Here is a 17,056-nt window from a genome sequence, read left to right as displayed (position 1 = left end):
CAAAGTTACTTTGCAATCCCAATTTGTTCAAAAATATTCTGCTGAGGTAACTGTGCCCCAGTAGGGCACCTCATTCTGAATTTGTCAGCTCAGCTATTGCATGTCCTTCCACTTAGTGTACAGTCACCATGAATTCTCTGTTGGATGCTCTGATTCATTTGACAGAAACGTAATCATGTTCCTGCCCCTGGTCTGCATCTAGTTTGCAACCAACAGCATGGGTTTACCTATCATAATACCACTGGTGTAGACAGTGTTTGTTTTTCAGGTTCTGGAAGATTTGAATACGTGCCTTAGGAAGGGAGGCAGATTTGCTGGCAGGTGTTGTTTTGGAGGTGTTGCTGTTTTTATAATAAAGCCACAGATGCCAAGATAAGCTGCAAGCAATAAACTCTATCCTATAGGGATTACTGTTTAATTAAACAGTGACTGTCAAAACCAAAAAGCCCCTCAGCATATAGATGAAGCTGGTGGCAATGAGTAGGGAATTTCTTCAGCAGCGTGGTCAGGATAACTTAGCTCAATGCTTCTGCCAAATGCAAGGTCTTGCATGTGGGTCAGGGGAACCCCTGGTATCAATACAGGTTGGGGGATGAAGGGATTGAGAGCAGCCCTGCGGAGAAGGACTTGGGGTACTGTTGGATGAAAGATTGTACCTGAGCTGGCAATGTGCACTTGTAGCCCAGAAGGCCAGTTGTATCCTGGGCCACATCAAAAGCAGCGTGGCCAGCAGGTCAAGGGAGATGATTCTGCCCTTCTGCTCTGCTCTGGTGAGACCCCACCTGGAGTCCTGTGTCCAGCTCTGGAGCCCTCAGCACAGGAAAGACATGGACCTGTTGGAGAGGGGCCAGAGGAGGCCACAGAAATGATCAGAGGGCTGGAACAGCTCTGCTGTGAGGACAGGCTGAGAGAGTTGGGGTTGTTCAACCTGGAGAAGTCTTCAAGGAGACCTTATTGTGGCCATTCAGTACTAAAAAAGGGGCCTGTGAGAAAGATGGGGACAGACTTTTTAGCAGGGCCTGTTGTGGTAGGACAAGGAGTAATGGTTTTAAACTAAAGGAGGGGAGATTCAGGCTAGACATGAGGAAGAAATTTTTTCACAATGAGGGTGGTGAAACACTGTCCCAGGTTGCCCAGAGAGGTGGTAGATGCCCCATCCCTGGAGACATTCCAGGCCAGGCTGGACAGGGCTCTGAGCAACCTGACCTAGTTGAATATGTCCCTGCTCATCGCAGGGTGGGTGGACCAGATGGGCTTTGAAGATCACTTCCAACCCAAACTCTTCTACTATTATATGATGATACTTCTGTCTTTGGCCCTGGGTGATTGGAAGCCAGTGGGCTGTGCTCCTCGCCATGGAGCAGAGCACTGCTCAGCCCCTGCACCAGCTGTGTGTCTCCTCATGGGCCGGACTGTGCCACTGATACTACTGCAGGCAGGATTCAAGCCAGCTCATTTGAATCTGACTCTTCTATCTCAGCTTTTTTACATTTCCAGGCAGGTGGAGGGGGGAGGAAGGTGGGATGCTTGTCCTGAGACATAAGCGTGCTCTGCATTCATCAGAGGGTGGTGTGTCCTACAGAAAAAAGGGGCCTTTGGGGCCTTTGAGTGGAAGGTTAGTGGACTTCATCAAGCTACTGGAAGCCCCTAGATACCTAGGTGTGTTCTGGGAGCTTGTCTGAGAGCAAGAGCCTCCTACAACCAGTCATCTGTGAGTAGGATGCTGGGTTTTATCAACTTAAAGAACAGTTCAGTCTGCTCACTCTGCCTAGACATCAGTGTGTTTGTCTAAGGTTTGTTTCAAACCTTCCTGCTGCGTGTTGGAAGCTCCTATGGGAAGCTATTTCCTGGTCTCTTAAGAGTTGGATTGTGTTGAACCTGATGCTCTGCAAAAGAGCTGTGAGGAGAGAAAGGCCAGGGGAGGTTCGCGCATAACAATTGTTAGATGGCTCAGTGCTTTTAATTTGTTAAAACATCTATAGACTTTTAGTATTTGGCTCAAAGAAGCTCAGGTTGTGCACATTATTAAAATCATTTCTGGCTTGCTTGAAGGCTTCTGAGCTGTTTGAATCTGCCATCAGAGACAGGCTGTTTGTTACTGAATATCTTAAGGGCTGGTATCCTTGTGACCCAGTTATAGATTCTGGCAGGTCTTATTTGTTTCTTCACACAATTTACCCATTTTTCTCTTTAGTGCTGCATTTCCTAAGAGTGGCAGATCTCAGTGGCTAGTGCACAGTGAGAAAGTCTTTAACAAGACGTGAATTGATGCTGACACCAATAGCCAACTGCAGGATATAGGAAGCTGCTGCATTTTTCACAGCCAGAGTTTCTTTCTGGCTATGAAACTGAGCAGCTTCACGGTGTTTTTATTGCACAGCACCCTAAGATCAGTCATACCATGTGCCAGGGGAGGTTTAGGCTGGACGTTAGGAAAAGGTTCTTCCCCCAGAGGGTGGTGCAGCACTGGAACAGGCTCCCCAGGGAGGTGTCACGGCCCCAAGCCTGACAGTGTTCAAGAAGAGACTGGACAACACCCTCAGACACATGGTGTGAACTGTGGGGTTGTCCTGTGCAGGGACAGGACTTGGACCCAATGTTCCTTGAGTGTCCTTTCCAGCTCAGGGCATTCTATGATTCTGTGTTTCTATACCATGCTCTGGTTGATTTTTCTGCCCAGCCTGTGATGTTGCTGGGTCTACGAAGCAACCCGTGAATCCCACTGTTTGCCCTGACTGTGCTGAGCCCTCTGTTCACAAGACTGACTGTGTTCCTGCCACCAAATGAAAATACCCCACTAGAGGCCCTGTGGTTTGAGGAGCGAGAGGGTGACCTTCAGTGGAGGCAGACAGACAGCAAGGGAGGAAGAAAGGGAAAGAAGCTGCCTGAGGTTGAAGAGGGGACAGTGCACATCAGGCTCTCTGTCCTCTTAGGAAGTACCAGCAGAGGTGCATCTAGCACCCTGGTCCTGGTTTGCAGGGCTCATCCAGGTTGCTCCTCAGCAAGGCTTTGGGTGTGAGATCAGGAGCTCCCAACTCCTTTTGCTGGGAGGAGATATGGGAGGTGTATCTTGGTGACTTAAAGCTGACTCCTGTTTCCCAGGGCCTGCGAGGCAAGGAGTAAGAGGTGTGGGCAGTGCAGGCGGAGAGGGAAATGCTTTATTAGCATCTGGCCAGTTGAATCTGAGAAGTCAGTTTGGTTTTGGTCCTTCATGTATCTAAGCTGTTTAAAAGGCTGTTCATTTGGGCCACAACCACCATGTTCCAGCCAAAAAAATTGAGCTCATCTTCCCACACCCCTTTACATGTTTGTATTACAAGTTTCCAAACTGGTTTCTGTAAATTCTGACAGAAGGTAGCAAATGGAGAACCATAAGTTTCCTCCCTTGGTCAACCACTATGCCCTGCAGAGACCAGTGCCAGGGCAGGCCAGGATAGCCATTTCTGCCCTAGGAAACCCTATCAAGTAGTGTGAATCTGCATTTTGGGCCTTATCCATGTGCTAGGAAGAAAAAGTATTACATACTTTCCAGAAATGCAGGCGGACTCATCTTCTGCCAGGAAAGCCAGTAATTTGGCTCCCATTTCACAGGCACTTCTGAGGAAAGCTGCTACGTGGTACTACCAGATGTGACTGAGAAAAGTGCGGCTGGTAATTTGCAAAAAGGAAAAAAAGCTCTTAAATTTTAGCATATGAAAGGAGAAGGCTCAATCAGGATTCATAGAAGCCAGTTTGGAAACCTTTAATAAAGAGCACTCAGGGAGTTGTAGGAAGATGAGCTAAATGTTCATTTATTAACCATTTTTTGTTTGGGAAGTAGTACTTGTGGTCAGGAAGAACAGCCTAATAAACAGTTTATATAAACAAGGCAGCAATCCTTATCTGCCTTCTTACATGCACGAGTGCTGACTGTTCAGCTGATTCTGCATGCTTAGTGAAGAGGGATGAAGAGGACAATTTCAAAAGTGTCATTGTCCTACGTACATAGATGGAGTATGTATTGTAGTGTGAACCTCAGAGACACTCAGTGTGGATGCTGAAAGAAAGACATGAAGAGAAGCTTGGTCCCAGTGCATTGGCCTCACTTTTGAGAGGCCAATTTGCATTGCTGAAGCCATTTTTGGGTACTTCGGGGGATTAGAGCTGTGTGACACCCAAATAAATTTGAAATGATGGGAGAGAGACAGCTTGTCTAGAGTCCAGTAGTCACAACTAGAGCCATGATACGTTCATCTCTGTGGCTCTCCTGATGGGATGTGCCCAGGGTCGTCTCTGAGGACGTGCCACGGGAAGGTATGAAGTAATGTTGTATTTTCAGTGTCTTTCCATGCAATGGTGCTACTTGCTTTGTTCTCTTACTGTTTGAAAGCGTTACGGACACACTCTTGCTGTAGATTGGGCTTCTCCCACCACAGAAATAGCCAGCCCGAAGTCTTCAAATGTGTCCACACTCCCCTGAGGCTTGGTGGGACTCTGGGAAGCTCTGGTGGCTTCAACAGGACATTCTTAGGCTCTGAGCAGCTTTTCATGCCCCACTTACTGCTGAAAGGACAGCTGCAGCATCAGCTGGAATGGGCAGGGCAATAAGAGGCACTGTGTAATAGGGTGTGAGCAAGAAAACGGGTGTCTTGCTTTTATCAACTCTTCCAGTTACATAGTGTTCCTATTCTTTAAAAGGCGATTGTAATGGGGAATGTTTAAGGTATTTCTTAATATTAGAACTTTAGTTAATAAAGTCAAAAGTGTCTAAGTGTTCGAGGCACTCCCTGTTTGCCTTCCCACCATCCCCATCACATTTCTATTCCTTGTTCCTTCTACTGGCATTCCTGGATGAATGAGTATAGTATGGGCTGACTCGAGATTTCTTTTCATTCATTTTTCAATGATGGACACTTAGAAGTTTATGTAATTTGAAAATCCAACATAGCTGCTTGCATAGTCCCAGTAAGTCAAGCTGGTGTCAGTTTTTAGTTATATATAAGGTAGTGTCTGATTTTCCTTATCAAGTATAAAAGTTGGTCTTCTCTTCTTTGCTTTCAGTAGCACACTTGCATTACAGTAAAAAGGAAGGAACTATTTGGAGAAAAATTATAGAATAATATCTCCGCTATTCAGCATGGTTTTCAGTGATTTTAGACCTCCCTACACAATGTCAGTGGAGTGAGGGCGCATTATATAGGGGAAAAGCAGCTCCTACATCTTCTGTGGAGCTGGGGGTCATAAATCAGCTCCTGATGAAAATTTCTAAGAGTCTCATCCCTGAGCTCTATCCGTTGTCATTGGCAGATAGATGTCATGTTCAAACAGTGACCCATGAAAAACAGAAGTAAGAAGAACAATTTAGTCATCGATGCGCAACAAATTAGCAGCTTCTTCCCCCCACCAGCAAGCTGGGTGGTGGTATTCAAAAACACACCACAGGTAGAGCTCTCTTCCCTGCTGCTCTGCTTTGAGCTGTTGAAACAGTAAGACACCATCTGATGGGTCTGGTGTTTGGTTTTTATTTTCATATTCTTTGTATTTGGATGCTCTTTTCTTGGGGTTTCTTTTCTTCTTGTTTACTTGAGATTCGTATGTTGAGGAGCTGGGGAAGAGGGCAGCATAGCATTGGGGTTCCTCTGGAGTTGCGGCAGAGAGCTGGGGTGATGTGGAGAATGGGGTTCAGGAGATGTGAAGCCACCACATTCCCCCATGCCTGGCTTCAGACGTCCCTGTCCCTCTCCCTCTGCTCCACACCGCATCCTACACGTGTATGCACCATTCCCAGTGGGAAGATCACCTTTTTTGCAAGAGGCTGCATTTGCATGGAAATCAATAACCAAAGCAGGTAGAAGAGTCGAAATAAAGAGCAATACCCAGACATCGCATTTCTGGATTTTCATAGGGTTTTGTTTCTTCCAGCAGTGCACAGCAGCCTGAAGCGCAGGTTATCTCTGTCTCGGCCTGAGGCCTCTGGTACAAATCAGCTCAGCCAGCAGCTGGAGAGAGGCTGTTGCTTTTGGGGAACCCCCTTCTCTCCCTCTTTGTCACTCGGCCAAGAAGACAAGAGGAAATGGTCTCAAGTTGCACCGGGGAAGGTTCAGATTGGATATTAGGAAAAATTTATTCACATACAGGGTTGTCAGGCATTGGAACAGGCTGCCCAGGGAAGTGGTGGAGTCACCATCCCTGGAGGGGCTTAAAAGATGTGTAGATGAGGTTCTTAGGACATAGTTTAGTGCCAGAATTAGGTTATGGTTGGACTTGATGATCTTGAGGGTCTCTTCCAGCCAAAATGATTCTGTGATTCCATGCAGAGTACAATTTAAAAGCCCTCAAACTGTTAAAAAAAGCCTCAGACCAGTCTGTGGCCAAAGCCACTGAAGGGGAATGTTCCTGATGCTTTGCATGTGGCTGATGTGATGAGATGCTGTGCAAGCAGACAGTGCTGGCTGTGCTGAAAAGGGGCTAGGGGATCAGCTTTTAGGAAATAAGGACCTGACTGTTCAATGAACAACTGCACTAAATATTATCTGAAGTTCACAAAGTCAGTGGAAGCGCTTCACCGTGACTTCAGTAGGCTTGGGGTCAGCCTTTGAGAAGCTAGCTAGTAAATAAGAAATTTGCAACAGGTATTCCAGCCAACCTGTGTTGTAGCCTTGAGATCACAAAAGCAATTTCTGTTTAGAAATAGCAGTCTGTAATGATGTACTTAATACTTATCTTGGCAGTAAATCGGAAAGGTACCAAACTGCTGAAATCCATTAGATTAAATCAAATGTAGAGGCACAAAAAAAAGGATCCAGGCAATGCCAGAGAGTTAGAGAATAACATGGAAAGCAAGAATTCTTCTAGAGATAATTATGGAATACCACGTCGTTGCTGCCAGCAGCACAAATTCATCTGACTTTGACATTTCTGGGGTTGTGTGAAGCAGCACAGCTTGAACTGTTTGGGCTGGGATGCTGCGTGCTGGCTGCATGGGCAAAGGGCAACTTTTCCGTGCTCGCTGCTACTGCCTTGGACTTCACATGGTTGTGGTTTTCAGCTGGGGGCACTTTGATATGCACTGCTTGAGGCAGAGCTTTAGTGTCTGGAAAGTTTTATTTACAACCTCTGGGAGGAAATCTCAGTGGGGAGAGCTGCCGGATGGGAAGGGAAAGGCGGGGAACAGAGTAGTGGGGGGGCACGACTTGGCAGACAGAGGCTTCTTGGAGAGAGAAATTGGGTTTTTATCCTCAGGTAATGTGGAGATTGTAATCTTGTAAAAATGTCCATACATTCCTCTGCTGTTCCTTGCAATACAGACCATTTCTTGGGCATGATTCTGGTTAGACATGAGAAGGAAATTTTTTACAATGAGGGTGGTGAAACACTGTCCCAGGTTGCCCAGAGAGCGGGTAGATGCCCCATCCCTGGAGACATTCCAGGCCAAGATGGACGGGGCTCTGAGCAACCTGATCTAGTTGCAGGTGTCGCTGCTCATTGCAGGGGGGTTGGACTAGATGAGCCTTGAAGGTCCCTTCCAACCCAGACCATTTTATGTTTTTGACTATGTCAGTGTTTACATAATGTAGTGCTTTTGCAAAACGGGTCATTCTAATTCAAGTTACCATTAACACAACCCAACTTTCTACCTCGGTGTAATCTCTGGATTCAGAAAAAAATATTTAAAATCTTGTTGAGAACTGTATTTTTCTTGCTTAAATAGTCATGTGAGTGCCTGGGAGATTTAACACAATAAGAAATAATTAAAGGCAGCCTATTAAACTGGATATTGTTCAAATGAATGTGGAGTAATCCCTTGTTTATCAGCTGCGCCTCCTTGTCTGCTGAAGGGTAAAATAGATGTTACTGTGTAGTACTCCTAAACTGTGCCCTCCACATTTCCCAGTTAGAAAAGCATGCAGAGAACTTATCCAGCATGAACCATAACCATGGTTAACTTTACAAAACAAAATATATGTCTGAATATGCATCTATTCATGTAATAATGTGCATCCTCTATGATTTGGTCAGTGCGGGACCTCTGGCTAAATTGCTGGGACTAAGGAATGCAGAGACTTACCACCTGGTTGGTCATTTTTTTTTCACTGCACATGGAATTTTCCTATAAGTGTGAAATACTGCAAATGGATGAAAAACAATGTATCCATTTAGTGGTAACACAAAACAGAGGTCTTGTTATCCTTGGATTCATTTATAGTTTGATTGTATTTCTGTCTTCTTCCAAGGTGGTGCATTTCTTTGGCTGAATTGCAGGTTGCTCACACCAGGACTGGATCTGTCTCCCAATACTCAGATGTGGGAATTGAGCTGAATTTTAAAAATTGAGGGCAGCACATAAAAAGCCACACTGCAGGAAATTTGGATGCAGTATTAGAAGCTGCAAGGGGGAGGGGGACGGTGCTTCTCCCCACATACCCCCTGGTGATTTTCTTTTGAAAACCTACCTTGGTTGGAACAGATCTGTAACAGTTTAGGTTCTTTTCTTAAGGCTTTTTCCTCCTGTGTTTTCTAAAAGATGTGATTGGATTCAGCCAGACTGTGGTATCCCTGCTTGTCTTGCACATGGATTTAGAAAGCAGGAAGATCTTTTTAATCAAGAGTTGGGTTTCTCTCAAATGAAGCACCCACCCAAGTGCAGCTGGCTGGGTGGGAAGGAGCAGTTTGCATTTTTAATACCAAAAGTGACACACTGAAAGTAAGTTCCCTGCCAGTATGTAACATTTATGAGTCAAACCCAGATGCTGGATGGATGGATTTTTTTTTATGTCCCACTGTCCCTTGCACAAGCAGAAAGCTTTTCGGGGAGGAACAATGGTGGGTCCTGTGGTAGGGTACAATCCTTGTTTCTGAACAGAATTGTCCTTCTGCTCTAAGCCTACATATTGTCATGGGATTTTGATGTCTTCCTTTTTCTCAGGCCATTTCCAGCCTTCGCTGGTGTGTTTAAAAACGCTAGCAATTCTCTTTAGAAGTCTAATCCTTCTGTTAAAAGCCTGGCCTCTCTGTTGTCAAGAGTGCAAGCCGGGCTGGGTGAAGGTTGTACCATAGCTGGGAATTACATGTCCATCAGGAAGATTCTTCTAGCAAAGGAGCATGGGGATCAGGATTTTACAATAGAGGAGCTATTGAGTTCTTTTCTGTGCTTGTAAGTGATTATGTGATTTTATTGCATGACTCAAGTGTGTGATATTTCTGTTGCTAACAGGGAAGGCCGCTCTAATGCTCACATTAAAGGAGATTACCAAAGAATCGGAGATGTTATGCTAAAGAACATTCAGGGTATGAAGGTAGGAATGATCCTCTAACTATTAAGCTTTGACACGGATTGGAATTACTGTGCTTTTCCTTTTCATATGATGTTGCCTCTTGTGCTGGATTTTGCCAACTGTAATCAAAGCTTACGCTGTAAAAGTTGCATTTGATGAAACATCAAGTGTTTGGTGAGACCTGAGATTTCAGAATTGCTAGCTGATTTTAAATTGTCCAAGCCCCTTTCCTCAATCCCCTCTCCAAATGTAGGAACTGCACACAGGAACATTTCCTGTTCCTTTTTTTTTTTTTCAAATATTATCACAATTTGTATGGTTGAAGAGACTGTTCAAACACTGAGTGTGTCTACTTGTACATGCAAATATAAGTGTTAAGATATTGCAGGAGTAGCAACCATAACCTGGATATTGATTTGATTTGAGAAACTTACGTTTGTGCACTATGGTTCCAAGTTAGATTAAAGGCTTTGGAGAAATACGAATAATTGCCTTTGATCACTTTAAAGTTAACAGCAAAATACATATATGAAGTGTAAATGTAGGTGTAATGTTCAGCAGACTTTGCATCTATTGTTAGTCTGGCCGGAGTAGTATTTTTGATGCTCCGTGTTACTGAACGAAGAGTGTGGAAGGCAGCACAGGAGCCTGTGAAAACCCTACAGACTTTTACAGTATGGATAGATAACACACAGCTCACCTTATTAATGTGTTTGTGTATCCAGGCCAGTGTGTGGCAAAACACGGCACTGCACGTTTCACAGGTGGATCTCCAGGTGCTTTCAAAACCATCATAAATCTTTCTTTGGTGATTACCACTTGGGCTTTCTACAGTTAGTAAATGCAGCGGCCTGGAGTCCTTGGCTGGAGGAGGAAAGGGCAGTTTAGTCTTTACAGCTCTCCTAGGACATTAGTTAGTACTAGGCTTATCTTTCAGAAGGACAGAGAGGGATGGAGAGAGGTTAAGTGTTGTGCAAGTGATTATACAGCGAATCAGAAAAAGAGAACGCAGAAATCTTGATTCACAGTCCCCAGCACAGTCAGCTCTGTCACCAGTAAGGTGACCTTACCCTTTCTACAGCGTACTGAGCAGGAACTGCCTTTTCCCCTCAAGACATAATTCAGAGGCATTGGAAGGAAGTCAGGGGGGAGTTTTCTACCTCCATCCCTGCTCTCAAGAGTTACACACCTTTTCACTAACAGTTTGGGCAATCTCAACTTCTAACAGAGTCTGCTTTTGCTCTTGGTACCTTGCAACATTAAATTTTCTGTCCTTCACTGTCTGCACATCCTTCTGTGGCACTAGCTTAATAGCAGCATGCAGTCCTCACTAACTTAGGCCTTTTGGTGTGCATTCATCTTCACCATTCTCCCTTTTGTGTTAGACGATTTTTGAGAATCACCACCACTGATAAGCACAGATACATGCAGGAAAAGAGGAAAACCACAATTTGACTCAACTGCACAGGAAACAATGGAGTTAGTAGAAACTCCACATATTTATCATGAGACCTGATTAAAAGACCTGCAAACAGACACTCCTTGTTTAATTAACATAGGAAGGAAGTTAAGAGCCAGTAATTAATGGGCAACTTTTGTAGCAGTCCAGAGGGTCTGCCATGTCTTTGCTGGAGTTACAGGCTTGTAAAATGAACATGCAGTAAGTATATGGAGGAAGCTGCTTGGCTGTAGGGAAGGCATGTTTCTGGTAAGGATGTCACAAATCACAGGAGAGCAGCAGTTGATTGGAAATGTGTCAAAAAGCATGAGCTTTAGAATAGGACAGACTGTTTTCTCAAGTCCATTTAACATATGCGTTCAGTTTCTTTTAGTTGCTGGTTAATATTCTGCCAGGTACTGGGAGGCTTTTTTTTGCTGCTCCAAGAAGCTCTGTGCATCCTGAAGAACTAGTTTACATTTGCAAAACACAGATGAAACTGTTAACTGTTCAAAAAATTACTGCTGAATTGTTTTAAATGGGAGTCATGAATGTGTGTGGTACTGAGACCTGAATGAGGTTACATGTTTCTCTCAAACCTCATTCACTTGCTGGTACGTAACTCCCCTGCTGCCAGTGGAACCAGACTGCGTTAAGGAGAAGAGGGCGTAATCCAAGGATGAAGAACTCTCACACACCCATTTCTGTCCGACAACTCCTCTGTTTTTGTGTTTGTTTGGACTCCCGGGAGATGCAACTTCTCATTAATAATAGGGGAGCAGAAGCTGGAAATCCATTTGCCTGCATTTCAGTTCCCCAAAAGCACTAAGGGAACTGGGGCAACTAAATCCCTTCATCCTCTTAGAAAATTCCGTTTTGTTTCCTAGCTCTGCATTCACATTTTCTCTCTCTCTCCCCATTGCACCTACTTGCATGGGCTGTGTTCATGTCATCTCCTGGCCTTTGGATGTCTCACTGATATCAGACTTAGTTTTGTTTACTCATGTGCTTTTGTTTTACAGGGAATGCAGAGGGGTGGGGGTGTGTACTTCAGATGAGTAATGCCGCTTCTCATCAAGTGAATATCAGAACCATTGTGTTGTACAGCAATTTTGTTTCCAAAATCCCAACTGCTGTGCTAGGTGGATTTTTTAATTGGAATAGGTTTGGGCTGAGTCATGTCTCACAATGATTGCTAATAGCTCTGCCACATACTTTGTCTTTCTTTGTGCCTATAAGCAACTGACAGTTCACCTGTGGAAGCACAATGAGATTTTAATTGAGTTGGAGAACGGGATCAAGAACTCTCGCAAGCTGGAGACCTTTTGCAGGGATTTTGAGCTACAAAAAGTCTGCTACCTGCCTCTCAACACCTTCCTTCTCAGACCTTTACACAGGCTTATGCACTACAAGCAGATAATGGAGAGGCTTTGCAAACACTACCCACCAAGCCACACGAACTTCAGGGATTCAAGAGGTAAGTGGGAGAAAATACACGAGTTCCTGGCATCCAAATCTGTTAGACGTGCATGGCTATACCAACAATTCTTCTTATTAAGCCTACATTGAAAGAGACCTGAGTTGCAAAATCAAGTGCTCAGAAGACCAGACATGGTAGGGTTAAGGTTGCTCTTGTATACATACACATTATGCCACAATCTGTACAAAGACTTGGAAGAGAAATCTGCTGGGGGTTATTAAACACACAGAGATGACATGCAGTTCAGGAAGTCACTTGAACTGAAAACAGATGGGAGGTTGAGAGTAAGCATGGGGAACGTACCATATGTGCTTGTCTTGCACGTAGCTTTCCCTAGAGATGCGCTAGGAACACAAGATACTGGCCCAGGTGAGCCCTTGGTCTGACCCACCATGGCTGCTGTTATTATGTCTTTTAAGTGCTATTTGCCTTTTTTCCAGACATACAGTTTGCTCTTTTACTGTTTCCATGATTTGTTTCAGGAACTCAAAGCTGCCACTGTGATTTTTTTTCCAAATGTGAAGTTTTCCTCCTGTAGTCTGCCTGCTATTTCTTAATCACAGAACCATAGAATACTAGGTTGGAAAGGGACCTCAAGGATCAATGATTTTGGATGATTTGTTTTCCTCCTTTCTTGCCCCCATCCCCACCCCCATTGTTAGCTGTCTACATTAAAGATAACTATGTTATCTGTACAGCTAGTACTTGGTGCAGATACATGGGAAAATTTGGGGAGGGAGCAATGCCTGGCATGACTGCTTCCAGCTCTAAGTTAGGCTGAGTTAGCTGCTTAAGTCCCTTTAGATGCCATGTGATGAGACCCACAGCAGACAGTGCACAAAATGTGGAGGTGATTCGGCTTGTAGGTCTGTGGTACTGAAGTGCTACGTGACACTGATGTTTGCCTAAATGCAGCTGCTGCCTGAATGATCTCAAGGAATGCAGCAAGTAGCACCATCGTTTCTTTTAGCCAAGGCTAGATAATGAGGATGATGTGTCCATTCCCACCTCCCCAGAGGGTGCAGGTTTGGCTCCTGCTCCACTTTTGAAATGGATTCATGGGTGAAAATAAGAGAGCATGAGAAAGATAGTGTGACTCAGGGTCACTGTCGCTCTGGAATCAGTCTCTTACTAAGGTGTTTGCAGATTTTTGTTAAAGGTCAGAGCACAAAAGAAGCAAAACCAACATGAGATATGGCTGTGAAGCCCAGCACTAAAGTCAGTCAAACGGTGTGTTTGGCCCATTCAGAGACTGCCCATCCATTCAGGTGCATCAAGGTTGATGCTCACATACCTGATGGCACAGGGAGCCAGTCCATGAGCTGGTACCCCAGAAAAGACCAAGTGGGGAAGTGATTTTCAGCCAGGTTCCCTGAGGTGACTTACTGCATTGTTAGCACAGCAAAAAGACAAGACACAGGAAGCAGATCGGCAGCAGCCTGCACTTGATTTGGCTTCTGTTGCTGCAGAGTGGGACTTCCTAGTGCTATCTTCCTCTTGTGTTCCACCTGATCCTTCACACAGCGAAATCCTCTTTGACAATAGGGATTTCACTTAGGAAAATCACTCCCAGGTGTTAGGTCACTCATTGTCCATAGTGTCTTGGGAGAGAATGAAGTAGAGCAGTGGTGAGACTTGGTGACATGCAGCCCTTCCAGCTGTTCTCATTGCTGGGACTGAGGACAAACCCCAAGGTTAGTGGTTTTACCATCTGAGATAGTACAGTAAATGTCACTGCCATTTCCTGGTGTTTCAAATACGTGTGTTGCAGGCTGTGGAAAAAGTTGCATTTTTTATCAAGCATAGATAAGATTCCTAGATTAATTGGAGATGCAGGAAATGAAGTCCTTTAGGAGAATTCATGTGTTGGTTCTCTGAATTGACTCAACTATTCCTACAAGGTTTCTGTGGCTAAAATGGAGCAAACACTTGGCTGAGGAAATAGACTCTCTCTTCATTACAATGCTCCATCCTCAATAAAACAAAGTCCAGAGTTTGTGCAGTTTTCAGTCTGTCTGTGTGGGTTTACACTGTGAGGGAAAAGGGTAACTCAAAGTAGTTGAGGGTAACTAGTTGGGGGAAAATAGTAAAGCAAAGCTTGAGCTTGGGGCTGCAGACAAAAGCCATCTTTCTTTTTTGAACATTCTTGTAAGTTTTTAATAAAGCAATTTATGGTTTTGTCCATCTAGCTGCTTTGGCTGAGATTTCTGAGATGGTGGCTCAGCTCCATGGCAATATGATAAAGATGGAGAACTTCCAGAAGCTTCATGAACTCAAGAAAGACTTGATAGGCATAGACAATCTGGTGATCCCAGGAAGGGTAAGTAGCAGAGTTGTGATCAACACCTGATACAATTTCAAAGCATGAGGTATGTTTTAGAAACCTGTTTCTTAGGAGTAGCTGTGGCGTTGCTTTTCCTCATACGCACCTTTTTCTCTCACCAAAAACTCAGCAAATGTAAATATAATTAATATCATAGAAAACAGCAGCCTTCAAAGTGGGAAGAAGGAATCATCTTTATTACCTTTTTTACTGATTTTATTAGGTTTATCTTATGTGTAGATTTGGATGGTTGTGGGCAATTCCAAACACGTTTTACAACAGAGGCAGTAAAAACGTAATATTTATCACAGTGTTCAGAGCTTGAGCAGGTGCACATTTCCTCATTTCTTGCTGCCCTTAGTTTTTTTTTCCAACCCTCGATGCTAGAGCATAGCAGATTAAAGGAAAGAAAGACATTTATGCTGGAAATCCCTCAGCCCTTTCACGATGCCTGGCTTTGAAACTCGTGGCCCTGGGGACAAGGATTCTCTTTAGTCTACATGTAATGTTAGGCAATAATTTTTGAGACAGCGTTGCCTAAAGTAAACACTTTTAATTGTGTTATAAAAATGCCAACATCTCTTTCTTACTTGTCATTTAAAAAAAAACGCCAAAACGGAGGCTTATTTCAAAGCCTCAGTGTAGTATTTGTAGCTTCTTTTGCTTGTCTGTGTGCAAATGTAGGAGTTGTCTATTGTTGAAGTAATTTTGTCCCCACTCCCCTGATTCTTGTGTGTAATATGCACAAACACCACTTGCAGCAACTGAAATGCTGGGGAAGATGCATCACTAGATTATTCTCATCCCTTATGCATTTCTGGGAAACAGCATGGTAAAAAAGATGAGTTTCACATCGGGCTGCGAACATGGCAGCGCTCGAACTTGCCACACAGCCCTGACGTGCTCCTGCAGAATGGGCGAGGATTCAAACATTAGAAAAAGGGGTTTGGAGTTGATGTCGGGAGGGCAGCACCAGGCATGTGTTATTTCTCGCTTTGTGGCTGTTCCCAGCTCCCTTGCTTTGCCTCTTCCCTGTCTCCCAAGAGGCCACCACAGCTCGTGGTTCCTTCCAGTGACCCCCAGACCATTTGCTTCCTTGGCAAGTCCCACAGAACATTTCACAGCCTGTGCATCTCTCTATTCCATGACATTAAATCCTGTCATTGGTTGTCCCTGCTACCCTCTTCTATTTAAAGTCAGAGCAGTCTTCCTCTCCTAGGAAGTTCAAGACGAAGGCAGATGAGGCACAGAGGTTGTTTGCCTGCCAAGGCAAAAAGCATTGGCCACCGTACTCTGGCACATCCAAGGTGTTGCAGCTCTCCAGCCCTTTGGCCGCTCTTCTAGCTCCATCTGAAGTCCCTGTGCCAGCGCAGGCTGGGCTGGGAGGCAAATGCCACTGTCACCCATGTCGGGGCTTGCCCAAAGGTGGCTGAACTTCATGTCTCAGAGGAGAAGCCTCATGTTAGGCTTTAGCCGTCCTAAAGGTGACTTTAGGTGACCATCCTCTTCATGTCGCTCCAGTCTGGGGCCTCCGCTGACACCGAGCTGGTTCCTACATGGGACACTGAAACACGCTGTCGTCGGTCGTGCTTGCAGATTGCAGTGACCTGCAGCCTTCAGTGTGTGTGTTCGCACAGCGCTTGCCCTGTTGGTGCTGAGCCTGCTAGTGACTGGTATAAATAGTAATTACAATTAATATTCTTTGGTGACCAACAACAGCTTCCAGTGGCCTCTCAGGTAACATGAGGTTACTGTGGTGCAGGGATAACCACCTCTAGCTGCTATTTCCAGCGCGTAGCCCTTACGCAGTGCGGGTGGGGGCACTGGACACACCACAGCAACTCTGAGGTGACCGGAGTGTCTCTGTGAACAGATTAATCTTTGACAGTGAGTTTATTGCTAAGCTGCAGGTGATTCTGATGCTTTATATGCCTTTTACATGTTCAATTATGAGTAGAATGACCTTTGAAAGACTGTAATAAATAAATATAAACCTCTTGGGAGAAGCTGGAAGGAGTGACTGAAAAAATGATATTTTCATGGGTTTCAGATAAGTGGGAGGTGAGTTACAGTATAGTTCACACAAAGCCCGGGAAATCCTGCATTTGGAAAGTTTCAGATGTGCTATTTTTCCTGTAATTCCATCCCTAAACATCCTTAAAGAGTTTGATCTGAATTAATGCACTGCATTATATGACACAGATGGTACTAGGGTAACTCACACTGACAGACAAATTTCCTTCTTTTTCTGCTGCTGATGGCGACGTTGATTTGTGTAACTGATTTTAGATCTCAGTGAAGAGCTGTTCATGCCATACACAAAACAGAAGTTTAGCAGCAGCTAACCAGTAACATACAGGCCAACTTATTGTTAGTTTTTATGTCATTTGTAACATGAAAAATACTTATTCAAAACTGATGAAAGAGAGAACTGTCTGAAGGAATCAGTGTTAGGTAAAGGAAATTTTGCTTAGTTAAATTTTCTTAACATGAATCAAACACTATTAAGGAGCTTTTCCTAAAGGCAGTTATCATTGGAAATAAATTGCCCTATAAATAAG

At 44.4% G+C, this 17,056-nt stretch overlaps 1 protein-coding gene across 5 annotated transcripts in view; it reads left to right on the top strand.

Annotated features, from left to right (window-relative positions):
- Positions 1-17,056, top strand: part of FARP1 (FERM, ARH/RhoGEF and pleckstrin domain protein 1) — a gene marked incomplete at its 5' end in the record, with an annotated part of 176,187 nt that overhangs the window by 149,120 nt on the left and 10,011 nt on the right. For all 5 annotated transcript variants that reach the window (XM_080347824.1, XM_080347823.1, XM_080347822.1 and 2 more), the window contains 3 exons: positions 9,194-9,275; positions 11,932-12,169; positions 14,362-14,492. In XM_080347824.1, coding sequence (XP_080203950.1) covers positions 9,194-9,275; positions 11,932-12,169; positions 14,362-14,492 — 451 coding nt within the window. The remainder of the gene's footprint in view (positions 1-9,193; positions 9,276-11,931; positions 12,170-14,361; positions 14,493-17,056) is intronic.

Source organism: Nesoenas mayeri (genome assembly GCF_963082525.1).
Source record: "Nesoenas mayeri genome assembly, chromosome: 1".
In the NCBI taxonomy this organism is placed as follows: Eukaryota; Metazoa; Chordata; class Aves; order Columbiformes; family Columbidae; genus Nesoenas; species Nesoenas mayeri.
This window is presented reverse-complemented; position numbering and strand designations above follow the sequence as displayed.